This window comes from Mustela nivalis, assembly GCF_964662115.1.
Source record: "Mustela nivalis genome assembly, chromosome: 17".
NCBI lineage: Eukaryota > Metazoa > Chordata > Mammalia > Carnivora > Mustelidae > Mustela > Mustela nivalis.
In genome coordinates this window covers 43,655,587-43,678,815 of record NC_139036.1, presented here as the reverse complement: position 1 = coordinate 43,678,815, position 23,229 = coordinate 43,655,587, and the positions used below count along the sequence as shown (strand labels likewise).

Genomic DNA, 23,229 nt, shown 5'->3' with positions numbered 1-23,229 from the left:
GAGCCTCTGAGACTTGGTTTCCGCTCAGGTCATGATCTCAGGTGCCCTGCCTTGGGCTCCACGCTCAGTGGGGAGTCTGCTTGGGGATTTTTCTCCCTCTTCCTCTGCCCCGCCGCCCGCTTTGTTTCTCTCTCTCAAAATAAATAAAATCAATCTGAAGAAGAAGAAGAGGAAGAGGAAGAAAAGGAAGAGGAAGAAGCGGGGGGAGGTATTGAGGGGTTAGGCTGGGCCATCTTCACCCTCCAAGAAGACGCGACCTGCCCGGCGCTCTGGCAGAGTAAGGAAAGAGAAGGCACAATGAGCCTCACCTGCCTCACCCACTACCATCAGTCAGCTCTGGTCACAGACATCCGTTCATGTAGCCCCCAAACAGCCACAAGAGGCTAGAACTGTCATCTCCCTCTTGCCAGTGGGGAAACTGAGGCTCAGAAGAGGGATGTGACTTGCCTGAAACCGCTGAGCTGTTGAAAGGCCAGGCCCCACCTTGTGCCCAGCCCCAGACCCCAGGCTCCCCCCAAGACACCCTGCGGCTCCAGCACAGGTGGGTGGGGTGGCCTAGCACACAGGGAAGCAGGTCCGGTCCTTGGCGCCAAGGACAAGCCCTGCTTGTCTCTCACAATGGGGGAAATTCCAAAAGTTCCTTGGGATGGCTCAGGTGTGGCCGACCATCCTCCTGACGCACGCTCTTCCTCTTCCTCCTCCTGCCACCCCAACAACAACCAGAAGCGGGGTCCCCTCCCTTCCTGAAAACCCTGCTCCCCTTGGCCGCACAGTCACGGGGCTTTTTTTTTCCACAAACAGCCACTTCCATCCATCTCTGTCTGGGGGCCTGCGGGGCCCAGAGGGGGAAATGCTGACTTGGAGGAGGTTAAAGGTGCTGGTTCCCGGCCTTCATCTAACAAATGGGCTGCCGTGAGGGGAGGGACTGTTGTTTTTTCCTGGCCTCTGAAGAGAGGCCTGTCAGGAAGATGTAGAGGCCTACGGGGGCCCCCTGGCCGCGCCCCGCGGGGCGGCTGACAGACGCAGGCAGCTGCTCGGGCGCCGGGGTGCAGGGGGTTGCCAGGCCTACCCGAGTGCACTGCACCCCTGCCGTGCCCTTCTCACTGCACCCCTGACCTCTCGGCCCACCCCTTCCTAGAGGCCAAAGGCCGTGGCTGGGCTTCCCTGGGCTGGGCCTCCCCGGGCTGGGCTCCCCAGACCAGCTGCAGAAGCCCAGGAGTCCAGTTACAACCACTGGGAGGTTTTCCTGGGGAAGCTAACAGGCCAGGGCTTCCTCCCAGCCTCCTGTGGATTCGTCTAGAGCCCCCACAGCCTGGAGCCCCTCAAGGGACTGCACAAGGCTGTGCAGTACAATCTCCTCAGCACTCCTCCCTCACAGTCTCTTTTTGGAATCCTCGAGTTAAGGATAAAGAGGCGAATAAGGGACCGTGATTATCTCTCTACCTTCTCAGGCTCCACTTCCCAGAAATGACTCCTTTAGATTATCAGGTGTTTGTGGGGTGGGCATTCATCACGGCCAGAATTCAGCGGGGTTCAGAATCCTGGGTCCTCCAACCTCCTGGCTGTGTGTCCCCGGGCTGGTTACACAGCCTGTCTGGGCTCCCAAGTCTTCTTCTGAAACGCGGGACTGATGAGAAAAGCACCTATCTCACAGTGCTTTTATGGGGATTTCTTGGGGGAATATTGTGCGGTGCTGAGGTCTCTGGGTGAATGTCAGCAGAAGAAATAGAAGCTCGGGGAGAAGCGGTGACTTGTCTCAGGGCACGTCGCTGGGAAGCGGCAGACCCAGGATTTGAACCCACACCTGTTGAAGCCCACAATCCACGCTCCTTCCTCTGCGTCAAGCTGCCCCAGACGGGATGCCTGAGGGCAACTCCTGGTTCTGCCTTTTCTTCGCTGTGTCCCTCTGACTAAGCCTCATTTTCATTTGTAAAATATTGAACATAATTCTTAATTGACCCATAATAGGAAAGTCGTGAAGTCCAGAGGAGAAACGTGTGTGTAACAGCTAAGTCCCCAGGCAAAGCAGAGAGATGAGTCTGATTCGTGGCAGTGATCCCATCTCTTCTCCTGGTCTCCAACACCATGCCCATTCCAGAAGCCCGATGCCAGTATCATGAAGAATGCGTGTGCAGCCTCCAGGCTGCAGGGCTGAGGCCCTTGGGCCCTCCTGGCATCTTTGGAACCAACCAGCACGCAGTGATGTCCGTGCCCATTTCGGCCCTGATCCCGCTGCTCTGGGCCATGGAAAGATTCAGTGGGAGGGGAGCTCTGGCCCGTGTACTTGGAATGTCAACCTCCCAGAAATTATATTAACCCTCCTGAGAGACCAGCAGGGCATGGGGATCAAGTAGACTGACGAACCAGTTGGAAGGAGAGTTGGTCCTCTTGTGACAGGCACAGGCCAGGAAGACCACGTGGTCATTCTCCAAAGAGAACTCCTTTGGGAATGAGCATCCCCCTGATTCCTATTTCCACGCCCCAGATTTCATAGAAGCTGTGGCCTCGGGGGCCGGGGTAGGGGAAGCAGGTGGGTGGAAATGAGGGGGCCCTGGAGAAAGTTGCAGAACCTTATCTAGGAGCCTTCTCTTTGCCATGGAGAAAAACGACTTGAAACCCCCCTAGCGAAGAGTGTGGCTAATTGGCATGTAAGTCGGGGTTAAAGAACGGAAGGAAGAATCTGATTGTTTTTTTAAGTTACTGAGAAAGTGAGAATGTCACTTTGGGCAGAGAGAAATAATTTTTTTCTGGACTGTGTCTTTATGCTATGGACCCTAGTGGGCCACTGAGACTTGCAAAAAAAGATTTCTTTTAATCCTCCTTCCTCTTTGCGAGCAGCAGCAGAAGGGCCTTTAAATCAAATGCAATCAGCAAACTTGTCTCTTGCACTTAGTTCCTGCCTCACTCCCCGGAATTTGGCACTTGATGGATTCTGGATCTAACTTAAGGCTTTTTCCAAATCCAAGACTTGGGGAATTTTGTTAACAGCGCAATAAAATAACTTCATAGCATACGGGAGGCACATTAAAGACGTGGTGTGTGTGTGCTGCGCTCTCTCTCTCTCCCTAAAATTAAAAAAAGAAATACAGACAATGTTTCTTTAAAAGTCTCCATCTGCAAATCCCATTAGATGTGCATATAAGGTTTCTGATGATTAATAGTTCCCTGCTCGGGTTTTGGTTGGAGGGGATCGTGTGTGTGCTGGTTAACCCCTCCCTCTCCTCTCTCATGTTTCACTTCAGAAATTTGTCACTCTCTCCCCACCGCAGGATTTAAAAGTGTGTCTCGCAGCCCCGGGGCCAGCCCTCTGCAGCCACTTGCTGCGGGCTCCAAGACAAGCACTCATCAGCGGGTGCGTCTGGGCTGCCACCGTGAAAATGTTTAGTGTCATCGGCGACCAGTACACATCCAGGGGACCCCACTAAGGCGGGCTGTTGTGTAGGGGGCGGGGGCAGGAAGCCTGGAGCGAGGTCTGACCTAGGTGTGTGTGCGCACACATCCGAACAGCTGACCACACGTGTGTGTACTTGAAGGAGAGACTTGAGTTTTGGTTTTTGTTTTGGTTCCTGGGGTGAATTTTCTGCAGAACGTTTCCCCCTCTTATGTATTTATTTATCTTTTTTTTTTTTTTTTTTTGCGTTTTTAAACAAATCTGAATATAAAAAAGTGTGAGAATTCAAACTTTGAAAAGACCGAGGCGCACAGCAGCGGACGGCAGATGGATCCCGTGGCCAGCAGCTGCCTGAGGAACCCCCACCCCCCGGCCCCGGGCTGGGGCTGCCTTCGAAATCCCCACGCTGAAGCCAGCGGGGGCTCAGGGCTGCCCCACTATCCGCCAACGCCTTTCTCCTTCCACCAGAAACCCGACTTCCCGGCGACAGCGGCGGCAGCGTACCCCGACTTCTCGGCCTCCTGCCTGGCAGCCACCCCACACAGCCTTCCCCGGGAGGAGCGCATCTTCACTGAGCAGCACCCCGCTTTCCCACAGCCCCCCGACTGGAACTTCCCCATCTCAGAGGCCCGGCGCAGGCTCAACCCGGGCCCAGCTGGGGGCTCTAGGGAGATGGGGGCCAGCAGCCCAGGCCTGGTGGACACCACAGGAGGCCCCGGTGAGGACTACGAGGTCCTCGGAAGCACTGCCCAGGAGACGGAGAAGAAGTCAACCAGACGGAAAAAAGAGAGTTCAGGTATGTGGCGGAGGAGCCGCTGAGCGTTCCTTTGCTAAGTGGCTGGCCCTCTCTGAGCCGAGCTGCTCTGACCATGAATTGCAAACAGTATGGGGTTTCTTCTACTCAGAGCTCTAGGACTCTCTGGTCACGGGGATTGCATCTGGGCCCCCAGCACTCCCGCACCCCAGGAAGATTATGCCAGCAAGTGAATGAAATAAGATCCACAGAGATTGAGAGGATATGTGGGAAGGAGCCTCAGTGCGTGTTGGCAAGGGCTGGAGAGGGCTTTCCTGAATTCGGGCTGCCTCGGAGTCATGCTTCTCCCCCTGTCCCCCGCCAAGTCCCCCTGGCAGGCTCCAAATGGTGCTGGAGCCAAAGGGTTTGCTCACTGGGTGGGGGGGGGGGGGGTCAGCTGAGATGGGAGCTGGGAGCGCTAGGGGGACCAAGGCTGGAACCCCGCAGTGTCAGAGTCAGAACCCTCTGTCTCCAGGAGCCTAGAGGCAGAGAAGCAGGCCTAGGGCTGAGACGGGAGAGGCAAGGGGGGAGGAGGAGATGGAGTGCAGAGTTTGGGGACAGACTGCCCACGAGATACCTGGGCCGAGAGGGCAGCTCAGCGTGCTAAGGTCTGGGCAACCCCCAGGGGGTCCTCCTGAAGGATCACCAGCCTTGGGAAAGTCAGGGAGGCAGGCAGCCAAGGGCTAGGCCTGGACCTCAGAAAGCAGGTGGTGCCCAGCTTGGTGCCAGAGCCCCAGAGGCCAGAGGATGGAGCCGGCCTGCTTGTTAAGATCCCAGCTACTGTCCCTCCCCTCCCTGTGGCGGGGACGTGTGTCCTCATCTCTCCATGGGGCCCTCCTGTCTTCTCACGTTGCCCATTCACCTTCTGTCTGGTGTCCTCCTGACAGCTGCCCCCGGAGCAGAGTCTGTCTGTCTGAACCCGGAGAGGGCTTTCCTCGCAGGGCTTACCAGTGGCAGGCAGAAAATGAGAGTGCCAACCAACCAGTGAGAACACGTTGGGCTTTGCAGAGCACTTCCCGTGTAACACAGATGTCCCAAGCAGCATCTCCCCCCCCCCCCCGCCACCTCCCCGAACACTGGCCAAGGTTGGGGAGGGGACGGCGTGGGGGTGGGGATGGTGCAGAGATGAATACGGAGGTCTCACCCCCAGAGGGCTCGGACTGAGAGGGAGAAGAGGCCTGCAGATGTCTGTCTGGCAGTGGCTGGGCTAGGATCAGGGATGGGTTCAAGGTGCTGCAGGTACAATCAGGGAGGGCTTCAAGGTGCTGCAGAAAACACATGTTAGCTCCTCGCAGTCGCACCCTGTGCACAAAGTAAGCCCACGGGTCTCACCAGTATCTCTGCCCTGTACGTGTGGAAGAGGGGAGGACAGAGAGTTTGAGGAGGATACTGCCAGAACAGGGTCTAGAGAGCCCCCTCCCCCATCTGGATGGGCCCAGGACTTGTCTGGGTCTAGCACGGAAAGTCCAGGGTCCCAAGAAACCCCTCAGCCCCAGAGCCAATCAGGATAGCTGGCAACCCTGGAATCAAGTTCAAGCTTGGACCTCAAAGCCCAAATCCCACACCCTTCAGCAGATTTCAGGCATAGTCCTCATTTTGAAATATTTGGTCTCCATGCTTCAAGAAGCCCCTTCCCGTGCTCAACCGTGGAGGGCCACAGCCTAAGAGGAGGGCCCTTTAAATCCCCGGCTGATTAAATCCTCAACTCTTCCTAGCCCCAGCTGGAGATGTGCAGAGATAGGGCACTTTCTGCTTCTCCTCGCCAAGAGTCTCTCAGTGACTTGGCTGTGTGCCTGGCTGAAGAGCTCTCCCCGCCCAGGCTCCTACCCCTCAGAGACCCTCCATCTCTGCCCACACCTCCATTGGCCGCATCTAGCCCCTTTCCAGGGGCCTGGGAGCCGAGGCACTGGAAGGCACAGGCAAAAGGGCTGGGCTCAGGCACAATCATTCTGCATTCCAGCAAGCCTCACGTGGGCCTTCTTTCCTTTGGGGCGGTGGTCCGTGGCACCGCATTAGGGAGGGAGCATATGTGTCAAACAGCTGGACATCCCAAGAGCACGTGGACACCTTCCACTGAATGTCCTGCAACTCTTGGGGTGAGGTGGGGCAGGGGCCGTTCTGATCCAGGAGCGGCCCCAGGAGCAGCAGCAATGGCAGCAGTCAGGCAGGGCACGGAGAGCTGGGTTTCATTCATTCTCTGGGGTTCCAGACCCGCTCTGTGTTCAGCATGGGCATCTTTCTGTCCTCGCCTGCTGCCTGAGTTTCCTTTGGAACTGACCTGGATGGGGAGGAGGTAGGAAAGATCAGCTTCATAAGAGCCTGAAGGGAGGGAAAAGCAGAGGCGCAAGGCCCCCAACCAACTCTAGGATTCTGGAATCCAAGAGACAAACCCACAGAGAACCCGCAACCCACTCCACCAATCCCGAGCCACCGCATGGAGTCTCAGTTTAAACTTTCGATGTTTTGTTCCTCACGGATTGGTTTGCATTCATTTTGATTTCTTAAAACACTGCATTAAAAATATTATTCGTCTTGATGACTGAGGGGTTTTGACACCACTCGCATTTTGCTGCCCAACGTGAGTGCCTCGCGGGCCTCACCGTGGCCCGTGCTAAGCTGTCTCTAAAGGTTAACCAGCCATCCATCAGAGATGTGTTTTCCATAGTTCTCCACAGGCAGGTCGGCCAGTGGGCCTGTCAGCACCACAACCTTGGGCAGCAGGACTGTAGAAAACTTCTTTTTTGGAGCCTCCATTTTCCCAGCTATAAAATGGGATCCTAACAAAAGCACCTTCCCTACAGTCACTGTGAAGGTTTAAAGCAGTGACCTATGAGATTAGCGCTGTGCCTGGCGTGTGGATTCCATAAGGGGCAGCTCTGAGCATGATTAGGCCCGCATTTCCAGAACCAACCTTCAGAACAGAAGCAGGGTTGGGGTTGTCAATGGAACTGAATATTTCAAATAATCGGGGGTATAAGACCTTGGAACTCCTTGCAAGCATCGTTGGTCCTCAAATCCAGTTATCATTTAGGAGATTGGAACCCAGAGATCTGCTGGAGAGGCTGGCAGGGTGAGGTGTGCCGAAAGGCTCCCGCACCGGCTGGCAGAGGAAGCTCCAGCTACAGAAAGTTACTGGAAGTTCGATTCAAGAGGAACGTTCTCTCTTGCTCCCCTGTCACTCCCACTCAAAGTGGAGCTGATTTGCTCTAGTAAATGACTAGGAGAGCGGGGGTCCCTGGCTCCCACTCAGAGACCTTTTGTGTGTTCACAGCACAGAACTGATTCAGGAGACCATCACCGCAAACACGCCTAGCCCCAGGCCCTTGGGTGTTAAAGACTCCTGCTGGCAGGGACAGCGGCGAGGCCACTGTTGTTTGCCCCCGATCTGTCGATCCGTCTCGCTACCGTGGTTGTCTTTAATTTATGGGAATGAGGGATTTCGCGGTGATTTCCTGGCGGGGTTCAAGGGAAGGTCGCGCGTGATCCGCCTGGCTGTAGGTGAATCCGATCCCCCGCCTGGGAGAGCCCCCGGGCCCTGCTCGCCGCCAGCCAGTGCTCTCACATACACTCCCTGCCTTCCTCAGACTCGCTTTGTCCCGTCCCCTTCGCCTCCACGTGGGTGCCTTCCCAGGCTTACCCTTCCTCCATTTCTCCCCTGTGAGATATGATTCCCCACCTGCCTCTGCATAGCCACACGAACCCGCAATTGCTTCTGAGGTTTATAAACTCTCCCCAGATTGGCTACTTTCTCCCACCTGCTGCCTAGAGCGTCCCCACCCCCACCTCCACCCGTCCTTGCTTCAGGCTTCCTTCCCATACTTCTACTCCTCTGCCTATGGAAGCCCTCATTTTACCCAGCCCAAAAGCCAACCCCTCCAAGAATCTCTCCTCTCTTTTTTTTAATGTATGGCTCTGCTTGTCTCTAACATCATTTCAGTGAAAGCTGTTGAAAAAGTTGCAAGTTTTAGTTTTTACTAGAACGGGTCCTGATTTTCTAAATAGATAGCTCCTAAATAGATAACTTCATAAAGGAGCTCTTCTGAGATTTCTTACCATGCGACATCTTGTATTCGAAATCTCCTCTTTTAAAATGATGGCTCAGTCAGTGGACCGTGGGACTCCTGATCTTGGGGTCGTGAGTTTGAGCCGCACGTTGGGTACAGAGAGTCCTGAGAAATAAAATCTCTGAGAAAAGTAAATAAGTGAATAAAAATTGTGATAAAAAACATAACACAAAATTCACCATCATGATCACTTTTAAGTATATAGTATAAAAGTATGGGGCGCCTGGGTGGCTCAGCGGGTTAAGCCGCTGCCTTCGGCTCAGGTCATGATCTCAGGGTCCTGGGATCGAGGCCCGCATCGGGTTCTCTGCTCAGCAGGGAGCCTGCTTCCCTCTCTCTCTCTCTGCCTGCCTCTCCATCTACTTGTAATTTCTCTCTGTCAAATAAATAAATAAAATCTTAAAAAAAAAAAATAAATAAAAGTATGAACTATAAGCACACTGTCCTGCAACAGATCTCTAGAACTTTTTCATCTTATAAAACTGAACCCCGGGCCACCTGGGTGGTTCAGTGGGTTAAGCCTCTGCCTTCAGCTCAGGTCATGAGCTCAGGGTCCTGGGATGGAGCCCCACATCAGGCTCTCTGCTCAGCAGGGAGCCTGTTTCCCTTCCTCTCTCTCTCTGCCTGCCCCTCTGCCTACTTGTGATCTCTCTCTGTCAATGAATAAATAAAATCTTAAAAAAAAAAAAAACTGAAACCCTGTATCCATTGGGAAACAACCCACCTTTTCCCTCTCCCCCAGACCTAACAAATAACAATCTATGTTCTAGAAGTTTCTTAGAGTTAGACTACTCTAGGTTTTCAGTCTGCCTGAGGCTTCGCAGGGGTGGTGGCCAGAATAGGGCTAATGTGGGACAGTACCATTATATTGGATGAGGAATAAATAACCAGCTCACTTTGCGTTTTAATAGCAAATATTATTATTATTTTTAAAATATTTTATTTATTCATTGGACAGACAGAGATCACAAGTAGGCAGAGAAGCAGGCAGAGAGAGGAGGAAGCAGGCTCCCTGGTGAGCAGAGAACCCGATGCGGGGCTCGATCCCAGGACCCTGGGATCATGACCTGAGCTGAAGGCAGAGGCTTAACCCACTGAGCCACCCAGGTGCCCTAATAGCAAGTATTATTAAAGACTGATGTAAAAAAAGACTGAGACTACTTTCAATTTTTCAGACAGGTGGAATCATGCAGTATTTGTCTTTCTGTGATTGACTTATTTTACTTAGCACAGTGTCCTCCAGGTTCATCTGGGCTGTAGCAGAGAACAGATGTTCCTTCTTTAAGGCCGAATAATATTCCATGGTTAGCACAGACCACATTTTCTTTATCCATTCATCTGTTGATGGACAGACACTTGGGTTGCTTCCAAGTTGGTTATTATGAATAATTCTGCAATGAACATGGGTGTGCCAATATCTCTTCAAAATTGGGCTTTTGAGTTCTTTTGGACATATACCCAGATGTGGAATTGCTGGATCCTATGGTAATTTTATTTGTAATTTTTTGAGGAACTCCCCTACTTTTTTCCATATGAGGTGATATCTCATCGTGGTTTTTTGTTTGTTTTGTTTTGTTTTGTTTTAAGATTTTATTTATTTATTTGAGAGAGAGGCAGTGAGAGAGAGCATGAGTGAGGAGAAGGTCAGAGAGAAAAACAGACTCCCCATGGAGCCGGGAGCCCGATGTGGGACTCGATCCCGGGACTCCGGGATCATGACCTGAGCCGAAAGCCGTCGTCCAACCAACTGAGCCACCCAGGCAACCCTCATTGTGGTTTTGATTTGCATTTCCCTAATGCTTGGTGATGTTGAGCATTTTTGCATAGGCTTGTCGGCCAATTGTAGATCTTCTTTGGAGAAAAGTCTGTTCAAGTCCTTTGCCCATTTTTTAGTTGGATTGTTTGACTTTTGTTGTTCACTTGTAGGAGTTCTTTATATATTCTGGATATTAATCCCTCATCAGTAAATGGGTTGCAAGTATTTTTCTTCCACTCTGTAGGTTGCCTTTGGATTCTGCTGGTTGGTCCCTTTGCTGCATAGATGTCTTTAAGTTTAATGTAGTCCCATTTCTCTGCTTTTGCTTTTGTTGCCTGTGCCTCTGGTGTTTTATTCACAAAATCATTGCCAAACCTAATGTCATGAAGATTTCTTCCCTATATTTTCTTCTAGGAGTTTAATAGTTTTAGATCTTATCTATATTCCTAACCATGCAATATAGGTCTTTAAGCTGTTTTATTTATTTATTTTTTTTTAAAGAGAGAGAGAAACTGCATGGTGGGGGCAGGGGCAGAGGGAGAGAGAAAATCTTAAGCAGACTCCAGGCCCAGCAAGGAACCCGATGCAGGGCTCAATCTCACAACCCTGAGACAATGACCTGCGCCAGTAACAAGTCAGATGCTTAGCACACTGAGCCACCCAGGTGCTCCTTTAAACTATCTTGAGCTAATTTTTTTATATGCTGTAAGGTGAGGGTCCAACTTTATTCTTTTGCATGTAGATATCCAGTTTTCCCCACACTATTTATTGAAGGCCGTCCTTCCCCCCATCCACCCCCATGTACCCTTTCCACTTTGTTGAAGATCATTTAACCATATGTGAGAGGGTTTACTTCACAATATGTTGTTCCATCATTCTCTATGTCTGACTTTATGCCAACGTCATCCTGTTGTGATTACTGTAGTTTTGTAATGTGTTTTAAAATCAGAAAGTGAGTGTGCCTGGGTGGCTCAGTGGGTTAAGCCTCTGCCTTCAGCTCAAGTCATGAGCTCAGGGTCCTGGGATCCATCCCCACATTGGGCTCTCTGCCCAGCAGAGAGCCTTCTTCCCCTCCCTCTGCCTCTGCCTGCCTCTCTGTCTACTTGTGATCTCTCTCTCTCTGTCAAATAAATAAATTTTAAAAAATATTTTTTAAAAAATCAGAAAGTGTCAGCCCTCCATCTTTGTTTCTCTTTCTCAAGATTGTTTTGGCTGCTCAGGGTCCTCTGAGATTCCATATGAATTTTAGGATGATTTTTTTTTTTTCTATTTTGGCCAAAAACGCCATTGGGATTTTGATGGGAATTACATCGAATCTGTAGATCACTTGGAGTCGTAAGGACATTTTAACATTATGAAGTCTTCCAATCTGTAAACATAGGATGTCTTTCAACTTTGTAGAGTCTTCTTTCTTTTCTTTCAAAATGTTCTGGAGTTCTTAGTGTACAAGTCTTTTACCTCCTTAGTTAAATTTATTCCTAAGTGGTTTTTTTTTCTTTTTGATGCCACTGTCAATGTAAATTGTTTTTGTAATTTCCCTTTCAGATTGTTCATTGTTCATGAATTGAAACACCGCTGGTCTTTGTGTGATGATGTTCTATCCTGCAACTTTGCTGAATTCATTCATTAGCTCCGAGAGGGTTTTGTTTTGTTTTGTTTTGTTGGAATCTTTAGGGGTTTCCATATACAAGACCATGTCATTTGCAAACAGAGATCATTTTACTCCTTCCTTTCCAATCTAGATGCTATTTATTTATTTATTTATTTATTTATTTTTTAATTCTTTCACCTGATTGCTCTGGCCAAGACCTCCAGTATTATGTTGAAGAGAAGTAGCAACAGGGAGCTTCCTTGCTTGTTCCTGATCTTGGAGGAAAACTTTCCATCTTGCATCATTGAGTATGAGTTTGCCTTTCATCCAGAGTTAGAGCCTATGGCTGCCTTTTCCCTAAAATGGTAGTGTCTGGGGGTCCAGGATGGTATATGATTTGCCTTTGCAATCTCCCTTCCCTTGCACCTACTGGGACATTTACCCCAGAAGGAGCTCATGCACTGTCTGCTCAACAGTCTCTATGACAGCCTAGGGTTCATTCATTCAATGTCTTCCCTTCTTTCCAAGAGGGGCTCCACCAGCTGGCCTGAGGGTTCCCCCCAAGTGTGATGCACTTCTGTAAAATGCATCAAGATTTTTCTAGTCTCGCTCATGAAACCATGTGCAGGGAGCCCGACTTCGATCATAAAGCCAGCCAGTGTCAGGGCTAGCGCTGGGGTTGGAAAGACACATAAACAGCTGCATAGGCAGGCTGGGCTGACTCTTGCAGGAGACTCCACGGGATACTAAGGTCAGTCCCCAGGTGCCAGGGCCACCATAGCAGCTGTGGCTGAGCAGTGAAGTGGAGACCAACCTTGGCCGGGCGGTTTGGGGGTGCTGTGTGTCTGGGCGGCTAGAGGGCTCAGCTGTCCTATGGACATGTGGCTGTGTTTCCAGGCTAGAGGAAAGGGCACCTTTTTCTAATTTGCAGAGAGGTCTCCTGTGGGTGAGCATCAGCCTTGCCAAGCACCCCTCCTGGCCTTGCTCCCTCTCCTTAGTGGTAAGCACCAGCTATGAGAATTTCGGGGGGGCGTGGGGGGTTGCATCTTAGTCCACCCAGGTTGCTGTAACAAAATACCACAGACCGGGCAGCTTAAACAACAGACATTTATTTTCTCAGAGTTCTGGAAACTAGAAGTCAAAGCTCAAGATGTCAGCAGGTTTAGTTTCTCTAAAGGCTTCTCTCTTGGGCTTGCATTGGCTCATATCCTTGTCATGTCCTCTTGTGATCTTTCCTCTGTGTGTGGGCATCCCCGGTGTCTTCCTATGTGTCCTGATCGCCTCTCCTTGTAAAGACACCCGTGGGCTTGGATCAGGGCCCACCCTAACCAGCGCTTTATTTCAACCTAATCATCTCCTGGACGATACTATCTCCAGACACAGTCACGTTCTGAGGCCCTGGGGGTTAGGACTTGAACATATTCACGGGGGAGGCAATTCAGCCCATAAACGAGAGGCACAGGGACAAGGACAAGGTTCAAACAGGGGCACCAATGCTCTAGTTAAAAAATCCTTCGTGAAATAGCATCTCACAGGGGTGCGTGACCTCAGAGCTTTCCTGCTCCTGGGTCCCTCTGGCCACTCCAGCTTCCCCATTCAGAGCATCGTTTCTGGCTACAAACAGACCCCTGCATTCTTATCTTATACCTACAGGGAGAAACACTTTTTGGACTAGAAGTGGGGTGTTTGGCAGAGGAAGCAGGAACGGAGGTGATAATGAAATACACAGACAATGTCCGTGTCACTTGGGTCGGCGGAGGGACACAGAGTACAATGCTGGGTGACTCCTACTAATGCCCACTCCGCTTGCTGGGCTGCAGCTTCCTAAAAGGGGGCGGGGCAGGGGGCGGGGATCAGGGACTAAAGTCAAGTGCACTGTCAGGACAGACCCAGACCATGTCCTGTCCCCATATGTGGCTTCCGTTCTGTGTGAGCTCAGGCGAGTCCCACACCTCAGAGTCCTGTTCTCTGAACAATGATTGCAGTGCTTACCCCACAGGGTTGCTATGGGACGAGATGGGATCATAGATGTAAAGACACAGCCCGCACTTGGTACACTTGGTAGCCCCTCAATCCGTTGTTCCCTAACCCACAAAGGAGTCCTCTTCCTTTCAAATTCTTCTCTGGTCCTGGCAGCATCCCAGGTGGCCTGTGCTCAAACCTGGCAAGGCAGGGACCCCAGCACAGAGGGAGCCTTGGAAGCCTGCTACCAGCCAGGCAGGCCTGTGTGTCTGCAGGTTCACCGGTCCAGGGTCCCTGCAGTGCCCGCCGGGGTATGGTCGGAGGGGCCCACAGTAGCAGCAGCCCCTCTCATTCCAACTCCAACCCCCGAACCCCCAGCGAGGAAGAAGCCAGAGTGGCCAGTGTGGAAGGAGAGGCAGGAATTCCACGTTCCTCCTGCCTCCCGGTGAGAGTTCCTGCCCCTTGCTGTCAGGCAGAGACTGGGGCCCCCATCAGGATCCTAGGCCTTGGCCACTGTCTAAACTCAGAGGCATCCGTGCAAAACCTGCACCCAAGCCTGCTCAGACCCCACCCAGATACAGTCTGGAAGTCAGTATCCACCAAAGCAGCAAAATTCTGACCAGCACCGAAGACACCCTTGGGCTCTAAGGAGGTCAAGGGAGAGGGAGCCTCAGCCCTGCCTACTGCCCTGCCAAGCTGGGGACTTGGGAGTCCTGCCCTACTTGCGTTTTCCTCTGGCTTGAGCAAGTCAGGGCATTTGGGCTCAGGGAGGTGGGGATGATCCCAGAGGCAGAGTAGCTCTTTCTTTCTGAGGGCAGGACTCAAGGCCCCTGCAGACCCCGGGAAGCAGCCCCTTTCCCCTAGTGCCCTCTCTGTTCTCGGAGCCGGCCTTCCCTGGCCTCTGGCCAGGATTCCTCCCCCACCCCCAACCCCAACCCCTAGGTCATGTTTTCCCTATTTTCCTTGAACACAGTGGTGGAGGAACAGTGCGAGCAGTGAGGCCTGGTCCTGAAGCCCACGCTTCCTTTGGTGACAGCTGAGGACGACATCTGGAACGTATAACACAAACAAAGTCCAGAGCTGCCCATGCCTCCCCCCGACCCAGCTCAGAAGCTGGCTGCTGTGCCCCCACCATTTCCACTGCCTCTCTTGGCCTTCACCTCTCTGCTCCCCCATTCCACGGCCCCCCACACCCCATCTCATCGCCCATCCATTCCACTGCCCCTCAGTACCACCTAGCTGCACTGCCCCACCCCGCAGGAGACTCTCAGCAAAGTCTACTGTAGCACCAGGCACTTCCTTTCCAGAAAAATCGCCTTCTCTCCTAGAAAACATACTTTGAATTCCCCAGCCCGTGGCTGGGCTCCTCGAAGAGGCTGGAAGCCCTTCCCAATGGCTCTTCGGGCACCTACAGGAGAGACAAGGGGCCCAGACACTAAGGTTTGTGGGCCTCAGTGGGACCCAGTGAGAAAGGAAGCTGGGAAGGTCCTGGGGGGCAAATGGCCAACTGTCTCGGGCTGGTTCCATCTGGGTCCTGTCTATTTCGATGGGTTTCGCTGCTCCTGAACCTGAAAGTATTAGAACTAACAAGATGTCAAAGACCAGCACTGTGACAGCCCAAGAAGCCACAGACACCATTTTCAGAGGGTTTGTCACGGTCTCCCCTGCTCACATTATGCCCCAGGGATTCCTCTCCCCCTTCCCGCCCTGGACGCACACACAGGCACACCCCTGGGGCGAGCACAGCCTCCATGCTGGCCACCCCCCTCCCAGGGCAGTGTGACATAGTGGCTGCAGCCCCGGACTGGTCCCAGGGAAGTCCCGCAAGCCCCTGAGTGTCTGGGTCTTCATTTCCTCTGTTCAATGGGCTGATGTGGACCTTACCTACCCCGCATCGTACTTAAGAGGACGCAACAGGAAGCAACCTAATTCGTGGAAATAGCTTCCGGTCATGGAAATCTGGGTTTGCAGTCCAGCCCTGTCTTGAGGTCCCCTCACCTACTCCAGGCTCCTCTGTAAAATGGAGAGGTGCCCAGAGATCCGCTCTAAGTGTCTTCCGGTGGTACTTAACTGTTCTATGATGCCTACTGTTCTGATTCCGTAGCATACATGAAAGCCCCCAAAGACGGTTACCCCTGGGGAAAAGAGATCCATTGTCAACAGCACGTGGCTTTCTATCTGGTCTTGGAGAAACATTTATGTTAAACTCTGTGACAATTGGGGAGTAAGGAGACAGGCCTCCAAAAAGGCATGTCCCCCAGAGTCTGTCTGAACTTCCTCGTAGCTCCGATAAAGCTGTCTGTTAACTTTAGGAAGGCCCGCCAAAGCTGACAGCTATTTATGAAATCGTTTACCTTGGATGGTGTCAAAGCTCGCGGTGCAGACTGCAATCACGCATACGTCCTGTTTGCATTGCTGTGGGCATATGTTTCCCAATACAGACCCGCTGGCAGGCTCTGGCTCAGAGGGAGGGTCATGCAGGGTCTGGGGCGGGAAGGGGCTCCAGAGCCCACCCACTGAGCACCAGCCTCCTCCCTCCATCTTCTTGGAAGAGACATCCGGGCCTCCTGAGAGAGTAGCGGGGTCAGGATGGCTGGGATGAACTCTGGTCCGTGCTGGTGACCGTGCCTAGAACTATGCGTCCACTGGGAGGCTGATATCGTAGTGACCAGACACAGACCCAAGCAGAAATACCAAGAAGCAGCAGAGAAGGGAAAACCATTAAAAGGCCAGATGTTGAAGAGGCATCCCTTTCACACACGTGGTGGTACTGGACAAGCAGCATCTCTAACCTCCACCATGAACCACCTTGGCAAGGTCATCTCCAGGAGAACCTCTTCTTATGGTTCTTCCAGACAGAGCCTCACCAGCACACGTTACCCGTGGCCTTTTACCTTCTCGGCAGCCTTCCGAGCACAGCATGTGTAGCTGTTCTTGTTTTGCAAAGGAGGAAACTGAAGTTCAGAGAGCTTGCGAGATTTGCCCAAGGTCAGGGAGCTCTTTCTTGGAGGCTGCTCAGACTCATCTCCTCCATTCAGCTCGGGGCCAGGAAGCTTTGCATGTCAGTCAAAGACAGAAACTCCCGGGCATAGCCCTGACCTTTGAGCTGAAGACCTTGGGAAGACAGGAGAGGACCTGGGACAGAGCACACAGCGAGACCCCAAACCTGACTGAAGGGAGGAACTAGGGGCCCCAAACAAGAATATTTGCAACCGGCAGGGCCTCAAGTTCAAGGCCAGGAGTTCTTAACAGAAAAGAGAATAGGGAGAGAAGAAGAGGATGTCAAGGCTGCATACTGGGAAAGGACTCTGACACACCCTAACCCCCATGCTCCTACCCATGGGGAAACTGAGGCCCAGAGTAGGAGGCAAACACCCGAGCCAAGGTGTGATCTCCTGGGATCTCCTGGGAGGGTAGCATGCATGTCTGAGTCACGAGCCTGCAGGAAGACTAACCCCTGCCCTCCTCCCAGCCAGAAATGACTCCTGGTTTGTCTTCTTCCTTCTTTTCCTATCTTGATAACTATGTTGCAGAACAAAGAGAACCAGAACGTCCACTTCCATTGTCATTGCCAGCCTCCCATACTTCAGGCCCTTTTGTTCATTTCTAACAGTGAGGAGAGGGCTTCTTCCCTGAGAAGCTGATGAGGAACAAGTGTCCTCTGCGTGCCACTCTCCCATCCCCTTTCCTGGGTGATGTCCCAGGTTCACTGACTTCCCAGCTCCGGCTTCTCTGTCCCATTTCCTCTTCTTTCCCATCCTGAAGCCCAATAGGAGGAGCGGGGAGGTGGGCAGGGAGGGGCCCAGTTACCAGTCCAAGACCAGCTCAAAGGGGTCCTCTCCCTACCTCCCCTTGTCTCTCTTGGGAGGCTAATGTGGAGAACTGGGGAGGAGGGCTGTTTTCTGGGATTCCACAGGCACGCATGTGCACCTAAACAGGCCTGGGAGACGGGGAGTGGGAGGTGTGGGCATCAACCCAAGACAGAGCCTCCAGGAGCCCTGGGTGTGGAGACCCCGGGGCCAGCCCTAAGCCTGCCAGTTGCAGGAGGACCTGAGGCCAGCGCTGACCACCGCACCTCCTCTAGTGGGATGAATCTCAGTGCTACAACCCCGCCCAAACTGCTGTGCGCACCAGGCAAGTTCCTGGGTCTCTCTGAGCCTGCTTCCTCCTCTGGATACTGAGTAGAATCTAGCAAACATTTAGCAAGTACTGTGCCAGGTGCAGTAGCAAGTGAGAGAAAGCAGTTTCGTCCCAGGGGGCAGAAGGAGAGGGCTATTAATCAAATTATCACCCAAATCCACACAAGGATGCTAAAGGGGACAATAATAGTACCTCCTCCTAGGGGTGTTTTGTGGAAAGGATTAGATGGATCTAAGGACATAGAAGCCTTCAAGAAAGCACAGCGGGTACTATCCCAGCCCCACAGATGGCACCGTGCCGAGTGGAAGAATTGGAAGAACACGTTTCGTTCAAGCGCTTTAAAGCATTTTCCAAACCCAAGAGCTGGTCCAGGCTTCCCAGTAAGCCAGAGAAGTAGGCGCTTTATTTTCCCCAATTTCTTGAAGAGGCAACTGAAGCCCAGAGAGGTTAAGTGACCTCCTCAAAGGCCCCCAGTGAGGAGATCCAAGGCCTCAAACCCTGACAGGAGTCATCTTGGTTTTACAACCGCTCGGCGGTGAAAGGGAAGGGTTGCGAACCTGAGCCCTGCGACGGGAGTGGGTGGGAAATTAGCCAGGTCTCTGCCAGCCGTGATGGGCTCCGGGATGGCTGCTCTCCCTCCCTGGGCCATTGTTGGCCAAGGCCAGAGAACTCGGGGGATCCCCCGCCGGGGTGGGGGGGTTGGCGGGGGAGGCTGCGCGTCCTTCCCTCCAGCCCACGCTCCCGCTCCCGCTTCCGGAGGTGTCTGGGCCAGTCTTCTCCCGAGCCCGCGGAACAGACAACCAGGGCCATCGGATGCACCCCCTTCCTGCCCCGGGCGCGCCCCGCGGGCAGCCAACCCCGACCCTGTAGCCGCACACCTCCGCTTTCTCGGTTTCCCGCCGGGGCCCCGCGATCGCTTTACCGCCCCCCCCCCACCATCCGCACCGCGCCGGGAGCCGCCACCCCCGCATTTCTCCCCGGCTCCCGGGCGACGGGGACAGAGACCCTGGAAACTGGAACTCAAGGGACTGAATGGCAAGCAAGATAGGGAACTGCGGTGAAGGGACACGGCGGGCTGAGGTTCCCGACGGGACCCGGGCTGCGGAGGGGTCTCCACCTCCCCCACCGGCTAAGCAATGTGGCTGCTTGGGGTCGGGGGAAGGGGAGAGTGGGGGCGGCTTCCCTGCCCTCCCCACCCCATCTAAAAGCCCCCACACAGCGCTCCCAGCGCCCCCCACCCCAGACCAGCCTCCAGACAACAGGGATTCTGCCCCCACCCCACCCCCACCCCGCCCCGCCCCCCACACACCCAGGCGGACATGGGGTCCTTAGTGGGGCAGAGGGTGGGGCGCCGCTTTCAGTAAAGCGCCTCTGAGTCACGAGCCTGCAGGTCTGTAAAAGGACAATGAAATGAAAGACTTCCAAACTTTAGAGCCCGGCAGGAAAAGTGGTTCCTGTAGCCGTTCACCGGACACGTGGCCCGCATTGTTAATTGTGTCGGTGTCTTGGTCTCCTTCCCGCGTGCCTCCCCACCCAGCTCCGCGGGCCCAAGTGAAGGAGGAGCCGCCTCTCAGCTTGCTCAGGGCGGGAGAGAACATAGAGTCCCCGTGGGCTGTACAGCACTCTACAGTTTGTAAACCCTTCCTGCGTGGATTTTACTTGAACATCACATGAGTCAAACTGTCTGGGTTTGATTTCTGCCTCTGCCAGTCACCAGCGGGACGAACTGGATGAACTTGAACAACTTGCTTAAACGTCTCTGGGTTTAGTTTTCTGGTCTACACAGCTAGTACAAGAACTCACCTGGCTGAGTTATTGGGAGGAGTAAGTGGCTAATACCTGTATGGTGCTACCTCCCCCGCGATTGAGCCATTGAGCCCCTGCTGTGTCTAACGCAGAGCCCAGAACTTTCCAGACTTGGCCCCTCCCGGTATCAAAGGGGGAAAGAGGCTTAAGGCAGCACTTCTCAATTTACATGTGCACATGGCTCCCCAGGGGATCTGGCTAAAATGTGATTCTGATTCAGCAGGTCATGGGCAGGGCCTGAGATCCTGCAAGTCTGACCAACTTCCGGGCCCTGCTGCGAAGAAGTGAGGTCTTAGAGCAGTGGTTTGTAAACTTGACCGTGTGTTGTCCCAATCACCTCAAAAGCTTGTTAAAACAGACTGCTGGGCCCCACCCCCAGAGTGTCTGATTCAGTAGGTCTGGGAGGAGGCCCCAGGATATGCATTTCTGACAGGTCTCCGGTGATGGTGATGTCACTGAGGACAGAGAGCCTCAGTTTTAGAACCTCTTGCCCCACAGATTTATAGCCACTACTAATGTCTAACGGTGGTGGTGGTGGTGGGGGGGGGGTTGGAAGCTGGATAGTAGAAATCATTAAATAGCCAAGAACAGCTTCTCGTGCTTTGGGGATGAAAAACAAAGTCTGGGGTCGGGCCGCCTGGGTGGCTCAGACTTTAAGTGTTTGCATTCAGCTGGAGTCATGATCCAAGGGTCCTGGAATCAAGTCCCAGGATTGAGCCTGACATGGGGTTCCCTGCTCGGCAGGGAGTCTGCTTCTCCCGCTGTCCCTCATCCTCTCTCTCTCTCTCAAATAAATAAAATCTTTACTATAAAATAAAAATAAAAACAGTAGAGACAAGGAAAGGCTGAACTGACTTTTAAGGACAAAACAAAGGGAACCTCTGCGGCTTCATCTTCCTGTTTGGGATGCTTTCTCCCCAGACAACCAGGAGAACCGAGGGAAACCTGAGGGCGGCAGCAAGGCTCGCAAGGAGAGGACAGCCTTCACCAAGGAGCAGCTGCGGGAGCTTGAGGCCGAGTTTGCTCACCATAACTACCTGACCCGGCTCCGGAGATATGAGATTGCCGTGAACCTGGACCTCTCCGAGCGGCAGGTGCTGTCCGGGGTGGGGGTCCCCCCCTCCTCTGGCCATCCTTCCTTCCCTCTGCTCTCTCAACCCCCCTCCCTTCCCACCACTCCTCCATGAACCTTCTCCTGTGTCTTCTCCCTCGGCCTCGTCCGGTGGTTCTCAAATGTGGCTCTACCTGAGAATCACGGGCAGAGAGATGAATAACACAGATGTCTGGCATTGGAGATTGTTTGCATTGATCTGGGATGAAGCCCAGACGTCCGCGTTTTTCACAGGACCCCCTAAGTGCAGCCAGGGTTGGAACCTCTGATCCGGTTATTCCCAAACTTGAATGTGCACTGGAATCACCTCAGGCCTTGTTTAAAATGTAGGTTCGAAGGGGCACCTGGCTGTCTCAGCCAGTGGAACAGGTGACTCTTGATCTTGGGGTCATGGGTTCAAGCCTCATGTTGGGTGTAGAGGTCACTTTAAAAATAAAAAACTCGAAAAAAAAAAAAAGGAAGAAGAGGAAGAAGAAAAAGAAAATGCAGATTCCATAACTCTGAAGACCGACTTTGTAGGAAGAATAAGTGGGCCTGGGAATATGCATTTCTAGTAAGTTCGCCAGGTGGTTCCTGGACACCTCTAAAAAAACTTCCTAGCCCCTTTGTTTGGGGCTTTCCCTCAGAGCATTCAACCCACACCCATGTAAAGTATTGTAATAATAATAATAATAATTAATATTTGATAGCAGCTTTTAGTTGATGAGGAGCTCTGCCAGAGTGCTTGGTTTAGAAAACTAAGACTCAGGGGCGTCTAGGTGGCTCAGTGGCTTAAGAAAACTAAAACTCAGATCCTGCCTCTTCCAATTCCTCACCCTGTGACCTCTGGGACACGTCTCCTGACCTCTCCGGGTCTCAGGGTCATGACCCCACCTGGCAGGTAATGCTGAAGTAGAGATGAGAAAATATGTGGACCAGAGCTATCTAAACTGACAAGTGTTTTATGAATGTGCCTGTGGATGAGGTTGGCGAGCCTCTGCTCCCAGACCCTCGGGTAACAGAAGCTAGAGGGAGGAGGTGCTGGCACTGGAGGGGCGGGGCATATGAAAGGGGGTGGGGCCAAATGCCAAGGTGACTTTTAGACCCTGTCCCCAGACCAGCAGTCTTTCTGACACAAAGCTAGGGAAACACAAGACAGACCTCTGGGCAGATTGATGTGTCCTCCCTTTTGTCTGCATTCCTGGTGTCTTTGGAGGGGTGGAGCAGGACAAGCGGAGGTTCAAGCTGGGGTCCGTGGAAGGCAACCTTCTTCCTTGAGCGTCAATGTGGAAGGTAGTTACACCTCCCTTGAAGTGACCAGGTTCCTTTGCTTCCTCTGTCAGGTCAAAGTGTGGTTCCAGAACCGAAGGATGAAGTGGAAGCGTGTGAAAGGGGGTCAGCCTATCTCACCCAATGGGCAGGACCCCGAGGATGGGGACTCTGCTGCCTCTCCAAGTTCAGAGTGAGATTCTCCACAGAGAAAGAAAGACTGAGGACCGAGCCCCCTACCCAACTACCCGCACCCCTGTCTCACCCCAGTCCCACCTTCACCTTTTCCCACCCACCCCAAGGCAACCTCTCTACATCTTGCAATGACTCTTAAGCATGAAGCTGTCCAGCAACCCTGGGAGCCTGGAAGTTTCCCAGAAAGTTCTATCCAGTTTTGCTTTGTCTTAGCAGCCGCTTCCCCAAGGCCGTTGCTTCTCACCAATTCTCATGGAATCATACAGCAGCCCGACTGGACCCATGCAAATCTGGGGAACAGCTCCAGGCACACTGCTGCTCGGGGTGTCTCGGCTGCTGCCCCTCTCCTGCTACCATCTCCCTCCAACACCATCGAGCCCTCCTTCAGGCCTGGATACAACCTGATCTGCTGAGAGAGGAGCCTTGGGACCAGCTAGTGCCCTGGGAAAGCAAATGCTCCAAAGGAAGGAAATGACTAGAACCCACCTACACACACACTCTAGACCACCCTTCCTTTCTGGGTTCTGTATCTGAGGCTGTGGGGAGTCCTCAGGTGTCCCAAAACCCCAGGGAGAATCAGTATGAGGAGAGTTGAGAAGAGAAACTCAGCTGCTGCCCATCGGACACCCAGTCCAAAGTTGTTGGCTCAGTGAGTAAGTTTGTACCACGGGCTGAAGGAAGACTGTCGGAGAAACAGCTGGTGGTGGGTGGTCCCCATGCGGGCCTGTTCACACGGGCTTGACTGCATATCTGAGAACAGACCCAGGACAGCTCCTGTCTCTTTGGAGTCAAATTGGGGACACAGCTAGGACTGCTGAGCTGCGCCCCTGAGCCACGGAACAGCTGTTCTTCTTAAGGCCACAGTTTGGGGATTGAACACCTATCCAGATGCTCGCATTATTGAGTTGAGGGCTGGAAAGTGTTCCCCATGTTCCGAGGATGAAGAGATCGCACTAAGCCCCGTGAGTGTCGGCCTGGAAATGTGGAACCTTGCCGTGGAAGTAACCTGTGCTTTCAACAGACTCTGTCTGCAAATGGGAAAAAAAAAAACCAATCCCTCTTTCTCCACGGGATGCATCTGAGCCCTTCCAGTGTGTTCCATGATTGCTGTTAGGACGGGAGGAGCTGCTAAGTTTATGTACGGGGACCGCCCAGATCTTTTGGGGTGATGC

At 52.9% G+C, this 23,229-nt stretch overlaps 1 protein-coding gene across 3 annotated transcripts; it reads left to right on the top strand.

Annotated features, from left to right (window-relative positions):
• Positions 1–3,271: 3,271 nt before the first annotated feature.
• Positions 3,272–23,111, top strand: MEOX1 (mesenchyme homeobox 1). Of its 3 annotated transcripts, none has more exons than XM_082706291.1 (4): positions 3,272–3,426; positions 3,860–4,187; positions 20,425–20,597; positions 21,937–23,111. In XM_082706291.1, the coding sequence occupies exons 2-4, from the start codon at positions 4,064–4,066 to the stop codon at positions 22,057–22,059; spliced, it is 420 nt and encodes a 139-aa protein (XP_082562417.1). In that variant the 5' UTR covers positions 3,272–3,426; positions 3,860–4,063; the 3' UTR covers positions 22,060–23,111. The 3 variants fall into 3 exon arrangements, with proteins under 3 accessions (XP_082562417.1, XP_082562416.1, XP_082562418.1); XM_082706290.1 differs by having other exon boundaries at positions 3,668–4,187; XM_082706292.1 differs by lacking the exon at positions 20,425–20,597 and having other exon boundaries at positions 3,272–4,187.
• Positions 23,112–23,229: the final 118 nt, after the last annotated feature.

Coding starts and splice junctions, on each gene's coding strand:
- MEOX1 (XM_082706290.1), top strand. CDS start 3,719: ATGGATCCCGTGGCCAGCAGCTGCCTGAGGAACCCCCACCCCCCGGCC. Junction 4,188..20,424: donor ACGGAAAAAAGAGAGTTCAG/GTATGTGGCGGA, acceptor CTTTCTCCCCAG/ACAACCAGGAGAACCGAGGG. Junction 20,598..21,936: donor TGGACCTCTCCGAGCGGCAG/GTGCTGTCCGGG, acceptor TTCCTCTGTCAG/GTCAAAGTGTGGTTCCAGAA.